The 27,396-nt window shown below is 41.3% G+C and overlaps 1 protein-coding gene across 1 annotated transcript in view; it reads left to right on the top strand.

The window, feature by feature from the left end:
* The window catches only part of COL22A1 (collagen type XXII alpha 1 chain), a 220,377-nt gene that overhangs the window by 91,809 nt on the left and 101,172 nt on the right, over positions 1–27,396 (top strand). Inside the window, exons 11-16 of the mRNA XM_079301128.1 lie at positions 211–255; positions 4,228–4,281; positions 5,069–5,104; positions 19,972–20,025; positions 21,642–21,695; positions 22,975–23,028. Coding sequence (XP_079157254.1) covers positions 211–255; positions 4,228–4,281; positions 5,069–5,104; positions 19,972–20,025; positions 21,642–21,695; positions 22,975–23,028 — 297 coding nt within the window. The remainder of the gene's footprint in view (positions 1–210; positions 256–4,227; positions 4,282–5,068; positions 5,105–19,971; positions 20,026–21,641; positions 21,696–22,974; positions 23,029–27,396) is intronic.

Raw genomic sequence — 27,396 nt, forward strand, 5'->3', positions numbered from 1 at the left:
AACCTGCTTGCTTTTTCTGGCTATGACTGGGACCTCTGAGAAACCAACTTTGTTGTCACTGCTTCTGAGGGGCAAGTCAGTTTTATTATCTTCTCTGCTTAAACCTGGAAACGTTTTTATTGTCCTCAGTAGTTAGTTGTAGGATTGGGCCCCTTGCTTGAAAATAAAATGAGAAGGTAAATTTGATTAATCATGTCTTTTTTGTCTTAGGGGGAGAGGGGTCCACTTGGCTTTGAAGGTCCCAAAGGTCAAAAGGTCAGTAATATGTGCTAGTTCATTTGTTTAATAAAAACAGCAACAGCAAAACAATTTCAGAGCAAATTGAGGATTTGAAGATTTTAAGAAATGAGAGTCAATTTAGTGTATGATTACATTCAGACAGTTTTGGATGAGCTTGGGACTGCAGAAGTGTTTTGTGATCTTTTATCTTTATTTTATGCTTTCATTTAGGCTTCTGTCTTGCTGCTTTATGTCATTCTTAGAGTAAATGTGTTGCAAAATCCTTTCCTGCAGCTTCTAAACTGGCATTTTGCAAGTTACTGTTATTCACTAGGTCATGCACAGCTTCCATGGCAGGTCACCTGGAAAACGAGGTGCTGCTGCCACGCTGTGCCTTGCTCAGCAGTAATTCATGTGCACAGTTTAGTTAGCAGCCTTCCAGCCACACTGCAGAAAAGTTCTTGAGACTAGGGGTAAAGGATCAGTCACAAGCTGTTATCCTTAGCAAGACTGAGTCATGATGTTATAGGCTACTTCTTCAGTACTCTTCTTCCTAGATAAAAGGGTAGTAGAGTGGTTGTGATGTCTGGTTCAACATTCACAGTGCAGCCTTTCTATCACCCTGGCTGTTCTGCAAGCCCCTTAAATATACACACATGTGCATTCAGCACAAACACATTTTCCTGGTTACAGATAGAGCTGTGAGGCAATAGACCCAAAATGAGCACTGGTACAGGAAGAAAACAGAGTCACAACATTGCAGGAGAGGTGGAAGTTGGTGGTGTTGGTGGTTCCCAGTTTTACTATCTGAAAAGATGTTTGGGGAAAAAGTTATATTCAAAATTATTTCCATCTGAATCACTTCTGCAAACTGAGTCACTGAATTTATACCTGTTTGCTGAATAACTGAGTTGCATCCACCAAAAATCACTCAGTTACTATGAAAGACTGTGGGAGGGGAAAGGAAAAATCTCTGGGTCTTGGAAGGTCAAACATCTTCAGAGATGTGCTGTCTTTTGGCAAAGCTTGGTCTGCTGTCTGCAGGGAGAAGTTTTGGAGATAAGAATATGCCATTTGGAGGCTGGGATAAGAGAACATGGGCTCATTACTGCTCAAATGTGCCTGTGCAGAAAAAGGTGCTTCCATTTATGCTTCCATGTATAGATAAATAGGAGCTTTCTGTTTTAATCCATGACAGCTTAAATGGCAAAGTCATGACTGTTGTGAGGAGGTTGCAGAAAAGACAGTGCTGATAATGATGAAAGGGCTCTGCAGCAAGATCCCCTTGTCTTCCCCTGCTGTGGCAGGGTCTGTGTGCCTATGAGGGTCTCTCAGTGTGTCACAAAGGGTCCTGGGCTGCAGGACACTGTGGAACACAGAGGAGTGTGTCTGCAAGCACAGCATCGGCAGGTTTTCTGGAACAGACCCCCAAAGGAACTGGCCCACTCCTGCAGATGGGAGTGACTTTTCCCTGGCTGTAGTGGTTTGAGACTTCTACACAGACAAGGCAGGACTGTGCCCCAGTCTCAAGGACCTGAGGAGGATGCCATTTAAATATGGGATGTGACAAAAATTTAGTATAAATGTGATGATTTGAGACAAATTATTTAGCTTTTCTATCTGCTAAATAAGGTGAATAATAGATTTTTCTCACAGCTTGCAAAGATGTTGTGGTTAAATACCATATACCACTCTTGACAGCAACACTAACATTGCTACTGCCAAGGACCAGCTTGTCACAGTCCTTGCTCTATGTTCAATAAAAAATTTTAGCTCTCCTCCTCTCTCCCTGCAACATTACTGAGCTACCCAGGCTAAAATCCTGACCTTGGCAAGGAATTCAATGCTTATTTGCAGATTCCCAACATTACCACCTGGTATTTAATAAAGAAAAAATTAAGATAATGTGATTCTGATCTTCTCTAAGCTTTCAAAGGCAGGGATAAACAGGAGAGCTTGCAGTTATCAAAAAAGTGGAAAAAATTTCTGGCAGATAAACATCTCTGTCTCAATCACCCATGCTGCCAAAGTGAGGGTAATGCAGGGAGACACAGTTGATGTGTTTTGGAATGAGATACGGTAAAGGATCGTATTGGGAAACAGCAAGGCAGGAAATAGCTGTGGCAGAACTGGCTGATATGTCTGAAACTGGGTCCTATTGATAAATTTTAGATGCTAATGACAACCCAGTCTGATTTATTTTCCTTCCACAGTCTGGTTGGGGCACTGGGCTGATGATCAACAGGCTTCTTCTCTCTTCCAGCACTGCTGCTGATCCAAATGCAAAATCCTTTCTCCATGAGATGTATTTTTGTCCACAAAGAAATTACAATTCTTACCTGCCATGGTGAAGTTTGTGAAGTCCAGTGTATCAGATAAGCTCTAGCAGGATGCATCTTTTCCTCCAAATTAGAAAGGCTTTGTATGTTCAGTGACTTAAAAGAGATGGTCACATAAAAATTTTCAATAATTTTTACCACAGCCTTCTTAATTGACCATTACACAATTTTTGCATATGTGCTACTTGCTCCATGAGTTTTCTTTCTTTTGGCAAAAAACAAAGCAGAAAGGTTTTTAAAGAATTTTAATATCTCATATTTCCTGTGCATTCAAAAGCATTTCTTCCCCTGGGGAAAAGAAAGGATGATCCTGGCAAATGTTTTTAGTTCCTGGTGCTGCTAAGCACTTTTTTTTTGAGTGGGCATAGATCAGGATAAATTGGATAGAGACAGAAAATTATATCCTGCTGCATGTTCCATGTGGGGAGATTTTGGGAGAGCAGGGATCATCAGACTTACTGATGCTCTGGTACTGGAGGGTCCTGCTCCAGCTCAGAGGCTTTCTCAGCTTGATGTTAAGTCAATACTGAAGCCCACAGTGCCTGATTTCCCTACTAGCAAAAGACAATGGGAGGCACAAATAGGTGAGCACGTTGTATTTGTGAGAGATGGGGTGCTCAGCACAGCAGGTTTCTGGTTTGTACATTTTGGGTGAGAATCAGGAAGGAGCTCTAGGCAGAGCTGTGTGGGCAGAGCCCTCTGCTCCCCAGCAGCTCCCAGTCCTAGAGGAAATGAAGGAATTGGTGGCAACACAGCACAGCTTTAAACTAGTCCAAATAGTGGATATATCCTCAGCTGGTCCTTTTTCTAGTTTTGTGTCTGCAGAGTGATGTGTGAAAATGATTTTTGGGTATTTTTTGTGCACTTGCTGGATTTGGAACAACTTTAAGTTCTGTGTCTGATAAATATTTATGAAATTTTGGATCTTCTTTGATTCTTTATCCCTTTTACCACTGTCCTTTTTAGGAGAAAAGTGAAGAAAAAGTTTTCTTTGATTTTTAATCGACCATTTTTCTCTTTTCCTCCCTATATATGTCCTTCTCCAGTTAGAATTTTTCCAAGCATCCTAAATTGTATCTTTCCAATTCTCTCTTTTCTATGATACTTTCCCCCTCTCCCATTGGAACAAGCAGGAGGAATGACTGTGTGTGTTGCACACTTGTGGAAAGGAAGAGAAAGGTTAGCTGATACTGAAAATATAGTGTGACTGAAAACAAGAGGTTTGGATTACAAAAACAAAAAAAAAAAAAAAAGCAAGCTCTAAAATCTTAACAATATTTTCCGATTGTTTTTTGCACATTTTAGGCATGTACCCTCTAAGTTTTCTGCAAGGTACCTATCCAAGTATTTCCTCTCCTAATAAAAAATAAGGGCTTCTGAAGTTCTTCACAGGAGAAAACTCTGCCTTGCCAGTGCACTCCAAAGGACCTGTATTTTCATATGAAAAATAGGACAGAAAATCAATCTGAAAACTTGGATGTTCAAGGCATGCAATTAGGTACACCCAGTCCTTAGGGCAGGAGCTGAAACCTTGGCTGTAGAGAGTGATGGAACCAAAAGTGTCCATAAATTCCATAATTTCAGTCAAACCATTGTTGCATCACTTTCCTTCTGTGTCTAAGAAAGGAATGAATTAGCTGTGTGATATTAACACATTTTCTATTTCAAGGGAGAAAGAGGCATCCCAGGGCTTCCTGGACTCCGAGGAGAGAAAGGAGAGTCAGTAAGTAAGAAACACCCAATGATTTTGCTAAAGCAGATGAAAATGTAAGTAGTTGCTTTCTCCTTTATGGTGAGAACCTGCTCAGATTGTGTGCCCTGATCAAAGCTGTTCCCTCTGCTGGACCTGAGTCCCAGGAGGAGCCTGATCTTCCTGGCACTCACTGGCCTCTCTTGGGGAGGGGCAAATGGAGGTTTCATCCTTGGGTACAGATGATAACTAAAATATTGACCTTCTAATTAAATACATTACTTGGATGCACTTGATTACCACAGCTGCACATCTGCAGGGGGACAATATGAGGCAACAGAACACAAAGAAGATGCAAATCTCTCTTGACTTTTTACAAGACACAGCCTTCCCCAGCAGTAATTAATGCAAATCCAGGCTGAGTTTTTAGGCAAGAAAATCTTTAACCCTACATAAAATCCATTCCAGTAAGCGTTGTTGGCAACTTTCTTTTTGGAAATGTAACATCATGCTCTTCCATGAATAAAAAATACGATGCTTTTCTGGCTGCAGTGGGAGAATTTGGGATAAGTTTCTAGTTTAATTTGTCACTGAATTATTATCAAGGAATTATTTCCCAAACAAAATTGCTTTTCCTATAGTAGTTGTGAAGTGGTTTGTATATCTATATATAAAGAGAGATAAATCTTGGATGCATAACAAGAAAAACATGAAATATGTATTTGTAGTGTTGTTTGATATCCTTGCTTTTAAATGTACATTTTCCCCTCTTTTTTTTTTTTTTTTTTTTTTTTTTTTTTTTTTTTTTTTTCGTTTTTAGGGCAAAGCCTATGGCATAGGAGAAAAAGGAGAAAAGGTAAGATCTAATTCTGGTCCAACATGGCCTTCTGTGGTTCAGAGGTTGCTTTTGGAGTGCACAGGATACAAAAGATGTGACTCAGTTAGGTCTTTGTGGGGAACCTTTATGCCTCCTGCTGCAGACAAGCTTTTGAGTGTTCATTGCTTTTTCTTTGAGTTTCTTTGTGCACTGGCCATGGAAAATCTTATCAAATTGAAATAATAATCTTTACTTTGTGTAAGCAGCAGTGAGTTCATGGAGGATAACGCACTAAAGGAATTGGCTGGAAGGATGAAAAACAGAAGGAAAGCATAATTTTGAGTTTATTGAATTTTTCAGCAGGATTAAATTTGGCTTATGAGAAGTCTGTCAGTCTTTCTTCCAATTAGATCTTTTCATTAATAAACTGAATGAAAAAAGTTGGAAATTTTTTAACTTCAAATATTAGGCAGGACAGAGTAATAAGACTTGGAGGTTGAAACTGAGACGACGGAATAACCACTAAATATTTCTGTGTTATCTGTCTTGGAAAACTCTTTAATTGGTGATCAACAGTGGGAAACAAGTAGCAGGACTGGATTTATTTGCATTTTAAAATGATGGTGATTTTGAGGCAACTCTGACTGCAGACTTTCCATTCTGCACAGAAAAAAATGAGTCTCAATGCCTAGACTTCAGAAGAGAATTAGCTCTTTCTGTCTGTAGCTCCATATCACACCTGGTTGAGGGTGTTTTCCTTATGATCAAAATGAAATTTCAAGTTGCAAGGAACAGCAGCAAAAGATTGACAGGGTAGGAGATGAACATATTAAGGAATAAGTCATAGTTCGTATTGAAAAGGAGATTAAGAATTTGTTGAGATGTTTTTCAGGGAATCTGTGGCTACTCAATTGCTCAGAGAATTTCAAACAATATTGGATTGTGACAGGAAAGGAAGAATGCTGCACTAGAGAGAACATGGCATTTATGCCCATTGCAGCTTCTCATTTGCTCTTTCTGTGGTTATGATATATTGATTGTATACAGTGGTAATTCATCATCTGAAATTACAATTGAAACGCCAGTTGCTCATGGCAGGAAATATTATTGAGCCAGGCTAGAGACATGGGGGCCATAAAGAGCACATTTCTGCATTCATTTTCCTGCAGTTCTCCCATTGGCAGACACTGTTTAGCCTTTGAGACTCAGGATTCAGCCTTTGGAAACCAGCTCATGTTTGGCAGGTGGTGAGAGCCAGCAGTGTGGTGGGAAACATGATGTTTATGGTATTAGTTGTGCTGTGGTTGAAGCAAGTTCTTGTTTTCTTATGTTTTGAACTCTGCAGAAAAAGTCAGAAAATATGATTCCATCTGTAATATTTTCATGCAGAGATAAACAGGTATTCAGGTCTGGAGAGAGAAAAGTAGAGAGATGTCACAGTGCAGAACTTCCTCAGCTGGAGTAGCCAAACAGTACTGAGCACCCAAACAAATGTGTAGGGTTGGGGATGCTGAGTCTGTGGTCAGCTTGTTGTGTTTATTTGGTGCCTCTGCCAGCTGAGGCAGCTTGTTCTCATCTGTGGAGGGAGGGTTTATGGGACCCAGGGTGTTTGTGCCCCATGTGCACCCAATGGCTCAGTGTCAGTGCTGCTGATGATGCAAAGCAAAGATTTGTCAGCTTTATGTTGCTGACTTGATTAAAAAGAGAACCTTGGGATCCAGAATCATAAAATCATAGACTATCTCAAGTTGGAAGGAATCCATATGGATCATCTAATTCAACTCCCCACTCCTTCCAGGACTACTCAGACTGAACTGTGTAACTAAGAGCACAATTCAGATGTTTCTTGAGCTCTGACAGGCTTGGTGCCATGACCATGCCCTGCACAGTCTGTTCCAGTGCCCAAGAAGTACCAGAACCACAGAGAGCAGGGCTGCAAGTGCCTGCAATGCCAGTTACCACTGAAGTAGAATAACTTGTGAAATCAAAACCTTCCCAGAGAGGAGAACACCTGGAAAGACAGGATTCATGTGTCTCCTTTGCCTACTGCACTGCAATGGCTGCATGAGCAGGAATTCTTGTTTCTCCCTTTGGCTGTGACAGCTTTGTTTCCTTGATTTTTATGGGTATGATGAGCCGGTGCTGGAAAGCTGGATCAGAGATGCTGGACTTCACTAACAGCTGCAGACTGTGTGGTTGTTGCCATGCATGTGCTGTGGGATCCTTTAAAAGGACAAGGCTCACATCCTAAATGTTGATGGAACAAAGTGGTCTCACCTTTGAAAAGACTGAGATGACAAGATGAAAATCACCCCCTTATTCTAGCCTTGCTCTCCAGCCGTGCCAAACAGTGCCAGACACCTGTCATACCATGCTGCTGCCAAGTACTGTTTGTAGAGCATTTGTGTGAGGTCTGAGGCATTTGTCAGAAGGAAAAATCCTGTGCTTTTCCAGAAGGACATGAGAGGTACTGGTCTTGCTTCTCCAGGTCATCACCTTGGTTATATCACCAAGTTAAAGCCAAAAGGATGCTTGTATTTGCATATATAACATGTCAAGCACATCATTAGTGGTAAACCCCAAGATAATGGGAGCTGTGGCTAAAATCCTGATTTGTGTTGACATGAGGACTTGTGTGACTTAAACTCAGGAAACTCACTTGGTTCAAGCAGCAGCCTGGTATGTTCTGCCAGGCCTAAATTGCTCAGAGTGATGGAGGATGCTTTTAATTGTACAAAATGTGTATACAGCCAAGTTATTGTGCACAGATATTAAAAAGAAAAAAAGAAAAACACCACAATGCATCTACAGGTGCCCTTGTAAACCACTCTCAAGTGGATTTCCTGGAGAGGTGGCATTCACTTGTTGCTACTCTGTATTGGATCTTAAATTTCCACTGCTGACTGTCATCTTTCAGCCCTTGGAGTTCTTATTCCCTTTCACATTCAATAGTCTGTCCTATTTCTGCTCATAAATCTGTGTTCCTTTACTGTGTGTTCATTCACTTTTGCAAATACTGTTTTTGAACTGATTATTATATGTGGGCAAATATCCAATTCTGTAACATCATTACCCTGAAAGGGAATGCTTTAGCTTTATTCTGGAGGCTATTCAAGTGGCTATCTGCTAAACCAGATCTCCTGATCCTGGAAGGGTTGTAACTCACACCTTCAAATCTCTATTGGTTGAAGAGGAGCAGGGGCAGGGGAGGAGTGAGGGCAGCAGGAGCAGCTGGAGAGCATTTTTGAGGAAGATTCAAGCAAAATGGAGTTTCAGTAACTTGATCAAAGTCAGAGAATTCATGTCTGACAAAGGAGTTTCTGTAGAGCCTGAGGTCTCCATTCCTGGGCACAGCCCTTCTAATGCCTCCATGTAAAATTTAACTGAGAGGTTTCAAAACTTGTTCCTTTGTCTTGCAAAGTCCTGAGCACTATGCAATGGTGCTGAGACACCCTTCCAGCATCCCAAAGACCAAGAGCAGTGAGAAGGCTCTGCAGGCAGGAAGGTGCTTGGAAATGTGATGACTTTAGGGGGAATAAGATGCAAATCTGTCAAAATTTGAGTGGTATGGAGATATTAGTGGGAAATTATTTTTTCACTCTTTGTTCTCTTGTAAAACTGAAGGAGAAGCAAGTATGACATGAACAAAATGAAATTGGTTTTCATCTAGCAGGTATTGAAACACCTCCTTGCAGACTGTTCTGGAGGTTAAAACTTGGTGTTTGAAACAGTACATATGATTAGACAGACATCTGTAAACCTCTAGTGACTACAAAGACATTCTTTGCTTCAGGATGTCAGTGGAGCTCTGCAAACTGTGATTGCTGACACGAGAGAAGGTTTGAGAAGTCTCCCATGAGGAAAACTGAGGCAGATGGGCCAGGAGCTCACTGCACCTTTGTCTTGACTGCTGGTAGCTGTTCTTAGACTTCTGTACAAATCTTGAATATTCCTAACACCTTTGTTGCCCAGAAAGAGACAGAAATTTCCATAGTTTATTCAGGATTTAGGCCAACACTATTCACACCTGTTGAGGAAGAGCAGGAAGCATGAAAAAGGTGACAGGAAACAAATGGATCAAGTGCTCACTACGATGATTTTTCCACAGGAAACCAATTAGTCAGAGGAGAAAACCTCTAACTCCAACCCCCAGTTTTTTGCAGAGGTGGTAGATGAAGGTTTCGTTATGTTTTGCGCTGGGACTTCCCTCACTAATGAGTTTCCAAGAGTATCCAAGCTTTCCTTTTGTGCTTTATCTGTCTCCCTTCATGCTAATAATCACACAGGCAGCAAAGACTATGAGAAACAACTTTAGTAGATTAAGTCTGTATTCTCCTAGATTTTTTTTTTTTATGGTAATGACTGATAAAAATGCGGAAGAATTATTATAGTATTTCTAAGGAGAAAAAAAGTCTCTGAAGTGGCTTGGCTTATTAGAGATGCAGTGACTGCAAGGCCAAGCATAGAAAAGAAAAGGAGGCAGATAGTTCAGGCTCTGGGCTAAACTGTAGGACATCCAGACTTGGAATTGGGCTCTAAAGACCTTGAGCAGAGCAGCAAGTCTTTGTTCCCCTAAAATTAGGCTGAGGAGCCTCTTTCCCTCTAGGTCTGTACATCTTGCCCATGAGATCATTCAAACAAAGGCTTTGCTTTCCCTTCTCTTCCAAACTTGAGTTATTGCAATTTTTAGGGCTTCTGGAATAGCTGTGGACATCTGCTCTGTTAGATCCAGTGTCTCCACACAGAGCCCTGAGCTCTGTCTGCCCCGAGGCAGCTGAATATGCGAAAGGCCCGACCTGAAAGCCCTGTTGCTTTTTTACCCCTGTGCTGTGCTGTCAGCAGGACTTACCAAATTAGCACGAGCACTGTGCCTTTAGGTCAGGGCTGGCCAGCATCCAGCAACTTGGGACACAAGAAAATGAGTGCAGATCTGCCTGTAAAAAATGTTGCAGGCATAGCTGGAGTCTGGTGCTGCAGGCTGGCTCGATGGAGAAAGAGAGCTTTCATCTCTGTGTTTTTTAAGGGATGCATTTTGGGACAAGGAGGGTGGTTTGTATGATTTGCTGGCAAGTAAAGGCTCAGGCTGGAAGTGATCTTTTAGACCCAAGGGCCAGAGGTGAAAGCTTGAAAACAGCTTCAGAACAAAGGAGAGGGAGCAACCAGCTTGAACTTTTAGTAGCAGGATGTGTTCTCTGAGTTTTTAAATGAAGTGGGGCCAAAGTTTATGTGAACCAAGAAATAGTCCTTATTCCTGCAACTTCCAGATAAAACTAATTATCATTTCAAGAGATATGTGTTTCCTTTCCATTGCTGAAACAGTGAGCCCAGTGCAGGGAAGATGCTCCAGTGAGGTTACAGAACCTGCTTGGGCTGCTGGGGTGTTCAGGTAGTGTCACCAAGTCCCCAGACTCACAAATGCCACCCAGTTTATCCAGGGCTGGTGAGCTGAAGGGTTTCCCCAGACAGGCTAAGGCAAAGCAGGCTGCAGGAGCCTTGGTGCACTAGCATCCCTGCTGGCTCCTTCAGTGAGCACATCTTGACAGTAACAAGATGGGAAGACATCTCCAAATTTAGAGATAATACTGAGTTGAAATTTGAACCCAAAACAAAACCCCAATGCCCTGTCACTGGTGTTCCTTGGAGACAGTGTCTATGGAAACATTGCCTCCTCAGGGTTATGTTCTCATGTTCTTAGTGCTCAGGTCTTCTTATTTTATTGCGGAATAAAAGGTAATGTGAGTAAAAGTGACCTGGTAATGCAAAGTGAAAGCAAAATCTGCAGGGATTTTACATATATATGTTTTGGGTTTGGTTTTGGTTTGTTTTTTTTTTTTTTTTTTCTTTTGGGTGCTGGAACTATTCTTAGCTACTGAGTGCTGGTTAAGAGCACTTAACCTCTCAGTCCAGCACTTAAACATCAGTATAGTAATACCTCATCTACTTCATAAAACTGTCATACAGTTCACTGGAGTTGTTCATATCTGGGATTTCTTCTCAGAATCCTCATATTAAAAGGTGAGTTCTCATAAAGTTACTATCTGCCTTACTCAGTAAGTGTTCAGTATGTGCTGAATCCTCTTGTGTATGTGGCCAGTTTTGGTCTGCATGCTGACTATTTTTGTGCCCCCTAACTGTAGTTAAAGCACATTCTGCAGAGCCAAATAACCATGGTTTGATGGAGTTCTTTTCCTTAACCATAATTACAGGGTTTTAGGTAAGTTCTGTGGGTTTTTCTGTGACCCAGAATAACAGCTGCAGATTGCAATAAACAACTTGAAGTCAGCTCACATACTTATTGTGATTGTGACAGCTTAATTCTTAGCAGTATAAGAGTGCTAGTAACTTAGTTCCATTTTTTTTCCCCTTACGTAAACTTAGAAAATGTATTTCTTTCCAGCTTTGCCCCCTGGTTGGCAGGTACATTGCTGGTATGCAAGGACATCTACTGGCAGCCAGAAGTTTACAAAGTCTCCAGCACTTGTTTCTTTAGAGGATTTCTCTGCCAAGATCCACTGGCAATGAGGAAAAGAAACATGTGAGAGAAATTTGCCAGCTCCATGTTTCTTCTGAAAATAAATTGGGAGGAGGGAGTGGGAAAAAACAGATTGTCTTGATTCTGGAAATGATAAATCTTGTTGAAATGCAGGATGCTCCTGAGAGTGATATTGTAGTGGGTAGGTATGAATTATCAGCCTGTTAGGTGGGAAATAAAACAGCTTTCCCAGCAGTCTGGAGCACACCCTCTGAAGTGCAGCTCACAGCCTAAGGAATCACAGAGAGCTGAATCATTACACAAAGTAAATTGCTATCACTGGTCCATCAAAGGTGTCCTAAGCACTCCCTGCCCTTCTCCCTGCTGCTTAATCTCTCTAGTTAAGCAGATGGGTTTTGCCTTTTCCACTGATCAGAGCTGTTGCTGGGCTGTGCTTGGTTTGTGGTGGCTGAGAAGGTGCAGGTGCCTTGTTCATGGGTTCCCTGAAGGGGCAGGTAAGGGCAGCTGAGACAGGGCAGCACTGGATTTTATGCTGTTCTTAATTTGCCCAAGTGCAGCTCTGGACACCTTTAATTTCCTGTTCTGTGTCTCTCACCCTTTTTCTTAAGTGCTACCTTGAGATTTTGTGTCTCCCAGAGCCCACAAGGCCTTCTGTCTCTGGCATTGACAGGAAGATGGAGTTTTGGGTCTCAGATCCTGCTGAGTAATAAATGCACACATAGTACTATGTGCCAGATGAGGAAAATGTCAGGTTTTTTAATGACAAAATTTGCTTTCCTGCTGAAGCAGTGTGTGGACCCTTAGTGGTTGGTATTTCAAGGACATCTGATACATTTGGTATTGGGAGTAGGTGTGGGTCTCTGGAGACTTTTTTTTTTTCTGTCCTTGTCACTGGATCCAAATAAGGTCTTGCTCAGAGCTTTTCCCCTTCCAATACCTCATTGTCCAAATAAAATGGGAAGAAGGATCATGACCTTTGTCATAACCTCTGAGATAAGGGAGCAGCAGTACTTCATAAAGAAATAGCATAATATCATAGAATAGTTTGGTTTGGAAGGGGCTTTAAAAATCATCTAGTTCTGTGTCTGGCTGGATCAAAGAGATTTACAGCTTTGGCAAGGACTTGACTGAGCAGCCTCAGGTGTGTTTGGCAATGAACAGCAATGCATCACTGCAAGTTATAAGTAGGTGGTGATAAGACTTTAGGCAGATGTTCTCTTCAGTTTGGCTGTGACATTTAAAGAGAGGTGTGGAGGGATGTTGCTCTTGCAAAGAGCATTGAGAAGAATGATCAGTGATGTGGCAAATTTACCCAGCAGGGAGAGATTTAAAGGAAGGGACTTCCGGAAGAGAGGAATCGTGGACTAGATGATGCAGTTAATCCTGAAGAAAAGCTTTGCACATATTTCAGTGAGGCATCAGAAGATAGACTAAGGGATGAATGTGGAATATCAGTAGCAGAAAATGGTTAAAAGCAGATCAACACCAGAGTTTGGAGTGCTCTGACACATTACTCCTCTGCCCTAATGAACTCTTCTTGGAGCTCTTCTGAATTGTTGAGGGGTATGTTGAGATCTCAAGCATCAGAAACTTCCCAGAAGCAGACCAAATGGAATTTATAGATTATTCTTGCAAGAAAAAGTATCAGCCATTATGTGTGAAATCATCCACAAGACCAGAACTATTTTCTGTGTACTTTTTATAGATGTAAGGACTTAATTCATCAGTGCCATGATCCATGACTGGAATAATTTTTCTGTTTCAATGAAGACTTCCCTCTGGTACTTGGAAAGCTGTTTGTCTGGTCCTGAGTAATGTCAGGTGCTGGCAAGGAGCATCAACTTGTGCTTCAGGGCAGAAAAGTTTCTGGAGCAGAGTTATATTTTTTTATATTTTAAGGTTTCTAAGAAATGTGTCTTTAATGAACTTTTGGGATCTATTAGTCTCACTTCTGCAAACCCAACTCATTGTAGTCCAGTATATTTGTCAGGTATTCCTCTGTGCAGTGGGGTTATAATACTGATTACTCCCAATTATATTTTCCCTCCTATTCATTATGTTAAATGATAAATAGCTCTGCAAACTCTTGACTGGTTCTGAATTTGAACATTGCAGCAATTGATTGAGCAACTCCAGCTGTTGAGTATTTCAAACAGAAGAGCTCCCTCTTGCACTCCCCTGAGCTGCTTTCTTTAGGCACATTCTCCACTTGGCTCAGCCTGGGCTGGAGATGGAGCAGAAGCTCAGGAGCTGTCAGGGGTGTCTGGCCACCCCAGCCTCTCAGCAATCACCTGCTTAGGGAGTGAAGGAATATCATGGTGAGGAAGCAGATAATATGAAGCTGATGGGCAGGATTCCGGGCAGCAGTGACAACTTTGAAGTCTTGAGGATGTTTCTATGTTTTTCTGAGCTCTACACTGACCTTGATTACTATGAGCTGTGCCACATGAGTGGGTTCTGATGCATCTTTTCTCCTGCAGTACCAAGCTTATAGATGACGTGTCAAATTAGCTACAGCCCAGCTGTTGCTTTACCTATTATGAAAATTTGGAGTATCAGGTTTCTTGAGAGCAAGATATCTGTTGGAATCTCTGAGAAATGGGGCATCTGCTCTCCCCAGAAGATCCATGATCTTCAATGGAGGGTCAGAAGGACCCTTCTTGTCCCATGGGAGGGTCCATGACATTCATTATAAGATCCAAGGGTTTAGAGAGTTTTTGAAAATTAGTATCTCCTGGGAAAGTTTTGAATTCTATGTGATGTATTGAATAAAATCTTCCATATGTTTGAAACACAGAATCCACCAATAGTTATCATTTAAACAGTTGTTTGAACTGGGCTGGATTTCCTGACAGTCCTGCAGAACCTATGACTTCTGCTGATCCCTGTGTATCATGTTCATATGGCCATTCTCTTTATGAAATCAGAATATAATATACAGAGACCCAGAAGAGAAGATTTTCTTCATTTCTTTCTTCTTCTTTACCTTTACCGCAGCATACTCCAAGTTGAGATGAGTATCTTATTTTATGTGGAAGCAATAGACTAGGCCAGCTTTGGTGTCAAATTTGCCAAGATATTAATAGCATCCTTAAGCTAATAGAATCCTGCATCTGGACACTGGAGAACAGCAGTTATTTGTGCTGCCTGTATGGTCAGCAGCTTTTGAAAATGGAGCTGGGTGACACATATCCACTGCAACTCTGCCTCTCAGTTGATCTGCAGATCATCCCTGGCTTTTAATGAAACCCTGATCTTTGCCCTGCCTAAGAAAAAAAAAAAAAAAAAACAACAAAAACCTCAAAATTTACAATAAAATATTTAGTATGTCATTGGTTGGTTCCCTTGAATGGAGAAACCCTGAAGAGAAAGATATTGCATTCTTCCAGACCACGAGGTCTCTTGGAAATGCTCTAAGACATTTGAACCTGAAGACCCAAGTCAACATCCCTTCTGTCCTCCCACTTCATGTGACTGATAACAATTGACAACACTGATAACAATTCAGTGTGTAACCCTGGATCAGCAGTAGGACAGCTACCCATCATCTCATTTATTCTTCATGAACATCTAGCTGCCAAGTGAGATGCAGGCCAGAGAGTCAGGAGAAATAATAAATGTATGGTTAAGGCACTGAACTGAGTCACAGGAAATCTGAGTGAGTTTCTGTCTTTGCCCCAGACTCTGGGATCTTTGTCCTCTTCTTTGCTGTACCTCTGACTGATCACCCTCATGAGGTGACAGCAATATTGCAGTTGCTGTCACCCCTTTCTCATTTCACAGGGATGCTGTGAAGTTAATTAACAAAGGAGAGAGGGGGGTGTTAATGGTTAACTGCTACCACTCCACAGTTCAATTTTACCTTCTGTTTCCATTTAATCTTGCTCAATTATTCTATTTCCCTTCAAATCTTGCTATTTTTTAGCTCTAGACCCCCCAGTTTGTGCAGCTGCCAGCATGCTGAGTGTGTGATTCATGGGTTCTGCTTGGCAGATTTTTTTGCAGGTCTCCCAATGACACCTCCATTGACATTTTGTGACAGGGTTAGAAATTTTAATTTCATACCAAGATTATAAAAGTGGCACTTTTGTATGAGATGTAGTTCAGAAGATAAAATAAATAAAATGTATGGAATTGACCTTAGAATGATCTGTCGTCTGTTGTCTGTTCCGTACGCTGAAGGAAGAGACAAGTGATTTATTTGAATTTGACAGGCAAATGAGAATCTTGCCATGTGTTTTGGACTGACTTCCCTCCCCCCAACCCCTTTTTTTTTTTTGTTTTGTTTAGCTTGCTCTATTCTCATTAACATAGGCCACAACCCAGAGTTTCAAATAAAATATGTGATTATAGGCCGCAGCTGTTCTCAAGTTAGAAGAAACATTTGTAAACTTGGCAGCTGCTTGAGGAGCTGCAAATGAAGGAAAGAAAAACATTTGAATTTCAGTGTATTGCTTAAAAACATCACTGAGGAATATTTCCTTTATGTGCTTCTGATGTCTCTCTAGGATCAGGTAATATAGAATTGTTCTATCTCTACATCTCTCCTTATACCTGCAGATTCCTTCCTTCTCGTTTTTAGGGCTGTTCAGACAAAATTTGTTGTGAGGTTGGACATGGCAAAATCTGTGCACTAGTTTTTCCCACTCTGATGAAATACATCATCTAGCAATTAAGGTTATTTTTTCTGTAATTTCATCATTATCTCCACTCAGACAGCAGGATCTACATGGGATGTTGTATTGGTTTTGGATGGAGTGGTGTTAATTTTCTGCTTGGAGGCTGGTATGGGGCTGTGTTTTGGATTTGTGTTGATACAAATACAAATACAAATACAAATACAAATACAAATACAATACAGAAATGTTTTTGTTATTGCTGAGCAGGGCATACACAGAGCCAAGGCCTTTTCTGTTTTTCCATGGCCACACTGGGGAGGAAACTGGGGGAGCAGGGGAGGTAGGGAAGAGAAACAGCCACAACAGGTGACCCAAACTGACCAAAGGGATATTCCAGTGACTCATGCTCAGTATATAAAGGGAGGGGAGGAAGGAGGAAGGGGGTGACATTTATAGTGATGGTGTTTTTCTTCCCAAGTGACCATTACCTGTGATGGGGCCCTGCTCTCCTGGAGATGGCTGAACCCCTGCCTGCCCATGGGAAGCAGGGAATTAGTTCCTTGGTTTGATGTGCTTGGCTTTTGCCTTCCCTATTAAACTGTCTTTATCTCCACCCATGAGTTTTCCAGCTTTTACCCTTCTGATTCTCTCCCTGATCCTGCTGGTGGGGGAGTGAAAGAGCAGCTGAGTGGGGCTTGGCTGCTGCCTGGGGTTAAGCCATGGCAAATGTGGATAAAATTTCATCACAGACCATAAACATATGGTATTCCATAAACTGTGGGGTAGTGGGGATCTCTGTAACCCAAGTGAGGTGAATTTTTGCATGACCTACAACAAATTAAGGTACATGTGCATATGGGGAGTATGGAAGTATCACTAACCTGGAACTGGCATGGTCTGGTAGACACAGAGGATGCTGGTGTTCCAGGAAGACATCCCTCCTCAAATACAGAAATAGAATAATTCTGCTGATGTACACAAACTAACAAAGGAACCTCTCTGGGTGTGTCTGTCCTTACCCAGATCTCCAATATTTTTTTTTCTTGTTGGCTGAAGCTGAGAGGAGTATTTTCATTCTTCATCACCCTAATCTCTAGCAGCTGAAAGTTGCCTGTGCTTTCAAGTTCCTCATGATGTGGAACTTCATTTGGTCGATTGAGTCTGGACAACCCATGTGCCCATGTGAGCCCTTGGAAGAACAGAAGTAGTGGTTACCCCTTGCTTTGTATCCACTGTGTGGTTCTGAATGCTTCCATTTAAAAGCAAATACAAAGAAATTCAAATTTCTGTCCTTTTTACTGAATTCTGGTTAAACTTTTTGTTTTCAGTATGGCTTGGAAAACCTTCCTAATTTTCTTGCAGAATTGTTATCAATTCTTTATGGAATGAAGGATGGGGTTTTCAGAGTGACTTTTCTCCGGTTCGGAAATCCTCAGCTTGCAGTATTTCATTTTTTAAGAACTTCCTAAGACAAGCTTATATGTTACTGCAAATGCCATATTTGTTACTGCAAAATGCCTCACAGGTACCACTACCTGCACATTCAAGTTTTTCTCCACAAAGCTATTAATGAAAAATGCAAAAGGTCACCCCATCTAAAATGCAAAACTACTCCAGAAAATACAGGGTAAACCTAAGGGAAGATACCTTAGAAGACAGAGTCGGTTCCTCTCTTTATCAGTAGCTTCTTCTTCTTTTGCTGGTGTTTCTCATTTCCCAAGTCCTTGTTATCTTGCTGTGCTGGTCCTGATGCTTCTTCAGAAAAGGACAGCCTTTGAGTTTCAGACATTCATGAAATAGATGGATGACAACAGGATTGCATGGCATAAACAGCTATGTGTGGTTTGCATGTCTCCACCTGACTCCCATTGTGTTGAAGCTGGGAGTGCAGCCAATCTCTGGGAATACAGGATTATTTTTAATTCCTCTCAGTGGCAAAACCGGGCTTGGCCTTTGTGCAAGGAATGTGATGGAATTTTATTCCCCATGGCTGGATACCAGCTGCCAGAGCCTGCCTGTTCTCCCAGTGTGTTTCATCCCAGAGCATTTTCAGACAGTGTCTGCCTGGCAGTCATTCCACTGCCCTGTGCTCTCTGTCTCTGCTATTTCTTTTTCATATTTACATAATGCTTGCAATTTTAAATGGTCAAGCAAATGGAACAGACTGCCCAGGGAAGTTAAGGAATCACAATCCCTGGAAGTGTTGCAAACACATGCAGGTGTGGCAGGTGTTTTAGTGGTGGATTTGGCTGTGCTGGGTAAATGGTTGGACTCGACCTGGGAGATGTTTTTTGCCCTTAATGATTGTACTGGAAGTCAGCAGAAGGAGCAGAAGTAGGAGCTCTTCCCACTCTGTAACCTTTCAGTGGTGAGTCCCCAGGGGATGTTAAACCTGTCTCTAGAGTACAGATTCTGTGCAATTTTCTCCTTGGAGAAAAACTTGAAAAGCTGGTAGATACTCTCCTGTCCTGCATAAATATTTCTATGAGCACTGTGCCTCAGACTTATTGACTGCTCCTAGGATTAATTTGTTAAGCTTTGCCAAACAGTTGTTATTTAATGGCAGGAAAAAAAACCAAACCAAAACAAAAACAAAATAGGAAAGAGAATTAGCTAGTTAACTGGACCTTGTGCAAGCTCCTTTTGCTTTGCATAGGAAAGACACAAATTGTTCTCCTATCTGTGTGACACACTTTGCAATGGAACAGAAGTTTCTTCAAGTTATACTGACCTCTTAGAGCAAATTATTTCCCCAAAAATCACATTTGCTATTTGATGAGTTTTCTATCTCACTAGAGAGCCATTCGAACCTAGCAGAGACAGTTTTTACCACCAGCTGCATTAGAAATTCTGGAGTGCTTTGTGAAGGTTCTGTTGGCAAGGAATGTGATTGTGAAGACTTTAATTTGCATATAGAGGACAAATATTTTTCAGATACTATCCTCTGTTTACCTTTAAGTGCCAAATACACCTATAAATATAAATAAATAAATAAATAAATAAATAAACAAACAAACACTGTCTATTGTCAAAATAGGGAACCTTGCCCTAGGAATACATCCATTTAAGTCTGCTAGACTAGACTTACAGAAAAAAAGCCACAAATATGATTGCATGTGGTAAAATTTCACCTGAATTTATCTACATGTTTGGGTAGTCCTTATGTGTATGCAGACAACTTGGAAATATATACATCAACTTCTTAGCAATTTAATGCTCTGGGAACAGGATTTTTCTGTGCTAGTGAATTTTTACAAAAGCAGACGGGGAAAAAGCTCCTAGTCTCTTGTCCTAATGAGAGTAGCTAGAGAGAAAAAAATTCCTACATTTGAATTTTTCCAAAATTTTCCATGTCAATTTCTATGCTATTTATTTAAATAGCATTCCATTCAGAACTTGGCATTGTAGTAAGTTGGCCATGCCAAACTTCAAGTCCTTGTGCCTTGGAATATGGTGACAGGAAGGTTTCTCAGGGAAGTGTTGCTATGTTTCAAATACTTTTTCTTTTTTTTTTTTTTAACAAGTGTAGGTCACTAATCTTTTTCTTAGAAAACTGTTGATTCTGGATGGTAATTACAAAAAGGAAGGGAAGGAATGCTCTAGAATGGAAAACTGAAAGTGAACCTGTTCAAATAAGGGCAAGTTACAGGTGACTGAGCACAGCATTGTTACAGTGAGGGTGAACAGCTGGACTCAGTTCTCAAGAGATGACAACTGCACTGTCTAAAGTACATAGATTTATCACAGAATGATATGGCATTTGATATGAGGTATTTTTTCCATTGGTGTTGTAGGGTGAAGAAGGCTTTCCTGGCTTTCCTGGACTGAAAGGGGACAAAGGAGAAAAAGTAAGTTCAAGTCATTATTGATTATACTCTGAGAAATTTAAGAGTTCATAAAGCTGTTGTGGAAGTCTAATGAAAACTGACCCTCCTCTAAGTCTTTTGTTTTACCTCTGTATTATATTTTGTTTCGTTTTGTGTGAGCAAGGTTCTCAGAAAAGAAGATTGTGATGTTGTACTGTTTTTCATCAAAGTACAGCCTAAATGTTTTAAACATACTGATGATGCTCAGCCACATTTGATAAAACTGTGGAGAGCTCAAAGGCATGAGCTTTGAGTAAACTTTGTAAAATTCCAAAATACATAAATGTAATAGAACAGGAACTCAGTGCTAATACACATAGAAACATAGAGTCTCTTCAATATGAGACACAGAAGGCCAAAGATTACTATGCCTTTACTTGCACTGAACATAAATAACTTTTAGACTGTGGTGGTCATTAACTGCTTACTGTGTCATCATCTTAAAAAAAACCCCCAAAATTAAATCCAGTACTGAGCTAATTCTGTTGACTGGTATTTACTTTGGACACATTTGTTGGAAATCCCTTAATCAAATCCTTGTTTGCAGGAGTAATTCTAGGAATTTAAACTTTTTCCACCTCTGATAAAATAGCAGATGTTCCAGATCACAAGGCAAGATGCCCCTCCAAGTAACACCCAACAAACCAGCCCTGTACAATCACAGCCTACAGCCTGCAGTGCCCGTGTCTGCTTCTCACTTGAGCCTTTTTTAATAACACACCTAAGACAAAACTGCTGCAGTGCCTAGAAGTAAAAACACTAAGGCAGCTCCTCACTGTGTGTTGACTTGCCTTTTGTTTGTTCCACTCTCCATTTGTTCTTTAAATTGCCAGCTGCAGGCAGCAAACTTGCTTTATCTCCACATTTGCTGCTGTTCCTGTTAGTTGGGCAGCTACCAATCTCAGCATATTTAGTTCCATTCATCCTGGTGCATAGGAAGATTTAAAATGGTAAAATTTTGAATTTAAGTGGCATTTGACCTTCTGTTTCTTTGTTTTCTACACCTTTGCATATTCACAGCTCTGGGACTCACTTCCCAGTGGCCAGAGTAATTTCTGAGGACTGTTTGAGTATATCAAGGCCTCTTTTCTGTTTGCTTTTAGGCTTACTACTTAAGTATATTATAGTTCTGCCTAGAGGCTTCTGAGCTTTGGGATGAATGCTGTATAATCAAGAAGGGGAAAAAAATAAAAATAAAAATGAGATTTTTGAGACAATGGAATAGTGAAGAGAGAAGCTAAGAGAAGATGATAGTATAATATTAGCACTGGAATAGTGAAGAGAGAAGCTAAGAGAAGATGATAGTATAATATTAGCACAACTCGATTGTTATGTGTCTAATTAGCTCCAGAGCTTTTATATTAATTTATTTTTAGATGAGTTAAGTGAACAAGAGTTCCTAGTTTCTCATTAGCAGCTCATCAATCGTCCCTAGTGTGTTAATGTCAGCAGCAGCTCCTCCAGAAACTGTAAATAATAAATGTTCGTGTTGAAATGTTTCTCCTAATTTCTTACTCTTCTCTAGACGTGCTGCTTGTGTCACTGCACTTGCAGTAGGTGTTAATGCTGTGCTGATGATAACTCTGTTGTTGTTACAGGGTTCCCTGGGCTCACCTGGCCCCCCTGGGAGGGATGGAGCAAAAGGAGAAGCTGTAAGCCTTTTTGTCCCTCCCATGTAACCCTGCTTTTCAGGAGGCAGGCAGTGGGAATCAATCTGCCTGGGGTGGAGCATGTCTGAGGGATTTGTGTGCCCATTTCAGGAGCAGCAGAAACAAATGGCAGGAGGTTCACAGCCCCAAAATTGTCCCTCACACCTTTGCAGCCAAGGCAGGTGCCCCATGGATTAACCATTGCTGGAGGCCCCAGGGCAGCTCTAGTATCATCCATTAAGGAGGGAGAGGGAGCAGCCTGTGTTTTGGTGCTAGTAAACAGATGCAGCTGCAGAGCCTAGCCACTTGTTTTATGGCTGGCAAGGAGTCCTTGGCTAGTAGAGATGGCAAAGATGCAAGGAACCATCTTATGTTTCCACAACAGACATGGGCTGGAGAAATTGGAGCCTTGATCACAAAAGAAAAGACCTCAACTCCTCTTGTGCACTGATAAAAACTAAGAGGAGGAGGGCATGTTAGTTCAAGGAAGGATGTAGAGTACTAAATACTGCCTGTAAGAGGACTACAGTTGGAACACAAAACCACAAATGTGTTTTCCAGTGTCTCACAGACACTGTGTTTTAGATCCTTGCATCCTTCGCACTGCTTGATTGCCAGCCCTTAGAAATATCTTCAGCCTGATGCTGAACCTTCACCATGTCATTCACTGTCCCTTTGTGGCAGTCACTTGGTGGCAACTGAATGAGCTTGAGAAAGGATTCTCTGGAGCACAGGTATACACAACAGGAGTGACACACACTGCAAAAAAGCACTTTTCTTTACATCCTATTTCTTCTGTGTTCCACGACTGACTGTCTTTGGAAAAACTGTGACAATTTTTCAATATTGCTTCCAGAACTGCTGTGACTTCATCACATCACACATTGCATGGAACTGGATAGTGTCACACTTGCACTCACAGAATTCCTTATAAGATGTGTTTATACACTGCAAGGTGACAATTCAAGCCCGAATGCATTATGTTAACTCCAAGGAATCCATCTTTGCACACTGTAATCAGTACAAGCTGTTCACAACTTAGGGAACTCATTCTTTACTACTTGGTTGTGTTTTGAGAGTAGATGAAAAACTGCTTCAGTTTTCATTTTCTCTCTTTTTGCTTTCATTTTTGTGAGGAAAATGCATTGGAAACTTTCGGGTCTCTGTGTAATGGCACTCAGGACTGTCACTATTTCTAACTGCATGTACTGACTATTTGAGCTATCCTAGCCTTTTATATATAAAGCTTTGTGTTTACCAGTGGCATTTCTGTTACTTGCAGGGTGAACCAGGTCGGCCAGGAGCATTTGGACTGCCTGGGCCAGCAGGTCCAAAGGTAAGCTTTCCATTTCTTCTTTACATGGGCAGGCATATGTTTTTCACTGACTTCTTATGTTTATGTGGCTTGAATTTCGCCTTGTTGAAGACATTTGATATTCCCACTGGTGAATGAAGGAACTCAAAATGCTCATTTTCATCAGGGGTCTGCTAAGGTATCAGCAATTATGCAAATTGTGTAAAGAGAATAAATAACTTCTGTTCAGACAACAGTGTAGCTGGAGAAGGTGAAGAAAACGTTTTGGGGCACAAAAACCTTGTGTCATGTCTTCAGTAGCTTTCCCAACTCTCACTAAGATGCAGATGAGAATTATTATCCCTACTCTATGACTTGAAAAGAAGATCATGTAGGGATCCTGTTCTGAATGTTGCTGCCTGTTTTGGGAGTTCAGTTTTGCACCAATGAACAGTGCCTGAGTGATACAGAACTTGAGCCACTGCTTATATCACTGGGTTTGTTTCCAACAAGGTGCTCCTGAATGTAGATCAGCTGAGATTTAGCTGAGCATCAGAAATGTGAATTTTGAAGCAGCAATTCTTTAACCTTATTTCAAAGTCTCAGCTCTCCTTGCCTTGTCCCCCTGTTATTGAGAAGATAAATGCTCCTCATGCGGTTTCAGCCTTGTTGTTATGATACAGAAAGTAGATGGTGCATTGTGACAAGTGTGCTTTTAGGGGTATCACACACAGCAAGTGCAGCTCATCCTGTGAAAGGTGCTGCAAGGACACCAATTTGATGGCCTGAATTAACTTCACTCAGTTCTGTTCCTATACAAGCCAAGACCTTTGAGTATCTCATCCTTCTGGAAGAGCTATGTCTAGTCACCGAAATCTCACACTGAATTCAGTGATGCCATTATCCTCAAGTAGGACTTAAGTACCTCAGCACCTTTGCAGGTATAGCCTTGACTGTCACTTGGCTTTCTGAGAGACCCTGAGACAGGTCATATACAGGTCCTCTATGTTCCTCAGCTAAACAGAGCCCTGTCTCCAAAATGCCCCTGTGTTTTGCATAGAGGGAAATTCACCCTTTCCCAAAGTCCCATCAGGAGGGTATCAGAACTCACAGGGAGTTTGTAGATTAGCAGAAATGCTTGGCAGCCATCCCAGGGTTCTCTGTGGAAACCATATTAGCTTCAGCAGGGGATAAATGGCACATGCAAAGCAGGGCTGGGCTGAGCTGAATGAAGGCACACTGAATATTTTGCCCTTCAGTGGGATTTGAATCTTGGATGAAAGAAATTGAATTTATGCTCACAAATGCTTTTTTAGCTGCATCTCTCCTGTCAAGCAAATAAAAACATGTTTTCTCTCTGTCATGCAAGCCTCAGGTAGCAGAATTTCAAATCATCAGGCTACATGATGTTCTTTGTTGTATGAACTTCCTCACACTTGCTTTGCAAAGCCTTTACAAAGCAAGTTAAACTGAGGCATCTACATCTTCCTCAAGGTCTAGATCGTGCTCCATATTTCCCACCAGGTTCTTCAGGAACATGCAGTCCAGCCAATTAATGGGGTAATGCTGAATAGAAGGAGTTCAGATCTATGGGTTGGGCAGGACAGGTGCTGGTGGGGCTGGACCTAAGGACATCTGACTGGACAGTGCCAGGAGCTCCCAGGGGAGACATGAGCTTGGCCAACCCCTGCCTCTCACAGTGCCGAAATATAAAATTATTGTGTGTTTTCACAGTGACTTTCACTTACCTCAGTGGATGCATTGGCTGTGTGCAGTGTCCTTGAGCTTGATTCTGGCCTGAGCTATTTTAAGAAATAACACTGAGTTGCTGACAGGGCTTTAAAATCTAAAATAAGAATCCACACTCCTTTACTCCTCAGTGTAAAGCCTGAGCACCTCATCAACATGGAACAAGGTGTATAAGGATGGGTGGAGTTGGCAATTAGAAAGATCACATCTCTAATTACTGCTGTAATGATTATTAAGGGTTTTTCTGCCAGATCACTTATTTTTGTCATCAGCATCAATACTCTGGACTCTACCCCAGGCTCCACGGAGAAACCTTGCAGTTTCTCTGGTTGGTGGGGTTGTGATCCTTCCTATCTCAATCCATCTTCATTAGCATTGGGCCAGGCATGCCCAGTGTGTTTTCAGCAATGATACCTGTGCCCCAGGAAATTCAGCCCCTTGTTTATCTCCTTGACTGAGGAGCCTTTGGCTTCAGGGGGAATTGCCAGCACTTTCTTTTAAGAAGTTGTCTTGTACTTTTTACAGACCTCATTAATTGTGTGAAGCTTCCAGTATCACAGATAAGAGTCCTCCAGGCTTCTGGTAGTGGAATTTCAGTCCAGAGAGTTACAGAAATGGCTGCTGAGCCCATTAGGATTCATATATAGCTTACAGGAATTAAATGGCCTTGGTATGTCATCCCTGGTTTTACTGGTTTTGCTTCTCAGTGATGTCTCCAGGGGAGATTGTTCCTAGCTCAGTGTCTTCAGGATAAAACTGTAGGGTTTGGAGTGGGTTTTTTCCTTTTCCTCAAACTTGGAGGGTAAACTACTTTGTTCTCCAAGAAGGATGTGTGGTCTTGCTGGCTGCATGCTGGACACAAGGAAGAGTTATCAAAGTCAGCCTTGTGCTAAGGTGTTGGAGCTCCTGGTTACAGATGTCATGGTAGTCTGAGATGGCAAGAAATACTCACTGATCAGTGGGGAAAACTCCCACATAAATATGTGGGACCTGGCAGGTTAATTTAAATGGAACAAGTGGGTCCAGAGGAAAAGGGCCATATCTCAGATTGTTCATTGCATGATATTATAGCAGAGAAATACAGTTTGGATTTTGAGATCAGACCCTTTAGCCTGCAATATCCTGCAGCAAATATTCAACCTTTTCCTTCGTTTTTTCCCCCCCTGTATCTCTAATAAAAGGATAAAGAGCTTTTTTGTGGTTGTCATTGCTGTGGTACAGACACAACTATAGCATTCCCATCTGAACTGACAGTTATCTGCACTTAATAGAAAAAGCAGAGGGAGAGGGGGGGGAAAAAAAATCAATCCTTTGAAATAAAAAGTATTAGGTAAGAGTTTCATTTTGACAAATTTCCTTCTTGCTTGCTCAAGCTGTCGAAGGTCTCACGCTTCTCTGGTTTACCAGACATGATCTCAGCACAGGCCCTGAGTGGGTTCAGCACATCTCATCCAGACAAAACCAGCTTCTCTACAACTTCTGCTGAGAGTTAAAACCACGTTTTATGTAACAGGACTGAGCTGGACTTCTGTAATTTGGACAACTTGGAGCAGGACTGTTTCTCTTGGGGTTTTGCCTAGACTTTGGTAGCAGTATTTTTTTGCAGGCTGAAGGAGAGATTCAGGTGCATGCCTGCTGCTCTCCCTCTGCTATTAGAGAACTTGCAATGCTTCCTGACCTTGCAGAGGTTCTCACATGGCTGATCCCAGAGCCACCTTTGCTTGTGCTTGAACCCTATTCTTTTTAACCTGCACAGGGGGGAAAAAAGCCTCAATTCTACTACTAATTAATTGCAAACATGTCTTACATTTTTAATTTTATTATCTTTTTAATGTGAACCTTCTATTAATATGAAATGTAGTAATTATTTTTAAATTATTTCCCTATCTCTTTTGAAGTCTTATCCATTACAGCTGCCCATTTAGGGTTAGACAGGAGTTAGATGAGAGTGTGGGAAAGGGGAAGTGATGTAAGTAAGAAAATTATCAGTCAAATAGGTGATACAAGATGCCAAACCAGTTCTCTATGTCAACTTGCCAGACCCAGGCTGTCTCAATGGGACAGCTCTGAGGGCTGAACCTGTTCAGCTGGGGCTCCAGATAATTTCCAGGCATTGTAAGACACATAAAGGTACACTGTGAGTACTCTCCATTACAGTACACTTTCTCCAGGGTGAGTTGGTACACAACGAGCTGAAGAACTGATGAAATTTATCTGATCTTCTAGTATTTTTTTCTTATCACTAAAAATAAACACTGGAAAATTTAGTTCTGTTTATATGCATTTACTCTTCAAAATATACAATATTTTGAAGACTCTGGTCACTTTGCAGCAATGTATACCTTTGCTTTGTTCCATTAACACTGTTCAGGAGCTCCAACAGGTGTTGCATGCAACAACTGACACTGCCAAAGCTTCTGAAATAACCTGTAGAGAAACCTGCATGGGACAGTTTGCCTTTCTAGGTTAAGTGTGAAAGCAGAAGGACAAAACTTTGCTAATGTCTAAGGGGACAGAGGAAAATACTGGAGTGTCATTTTTGGTAAGTAGTTGGAAAGTAAGACATTACTCCTGTATTAGCACTGAGAGAGTCAAGACGACTCAACATGAGCCTGGAAGAACAACTTGCATTTCTGACTAACTACTTTTATTTTCAGTCTT

This window comes from Erithacus rubecula, assembly GCF_903797595.1.
Source record: "Erithacus rubecula genome assembly, chromosome: 3".
Classification (NCBI taxonomy): domain Eukaryota; kingdom Metazoa; phylum Chordata; class Aves; order Passeriformes; family Muscicapidae; genus Erithacus; species Erithacus rubecula.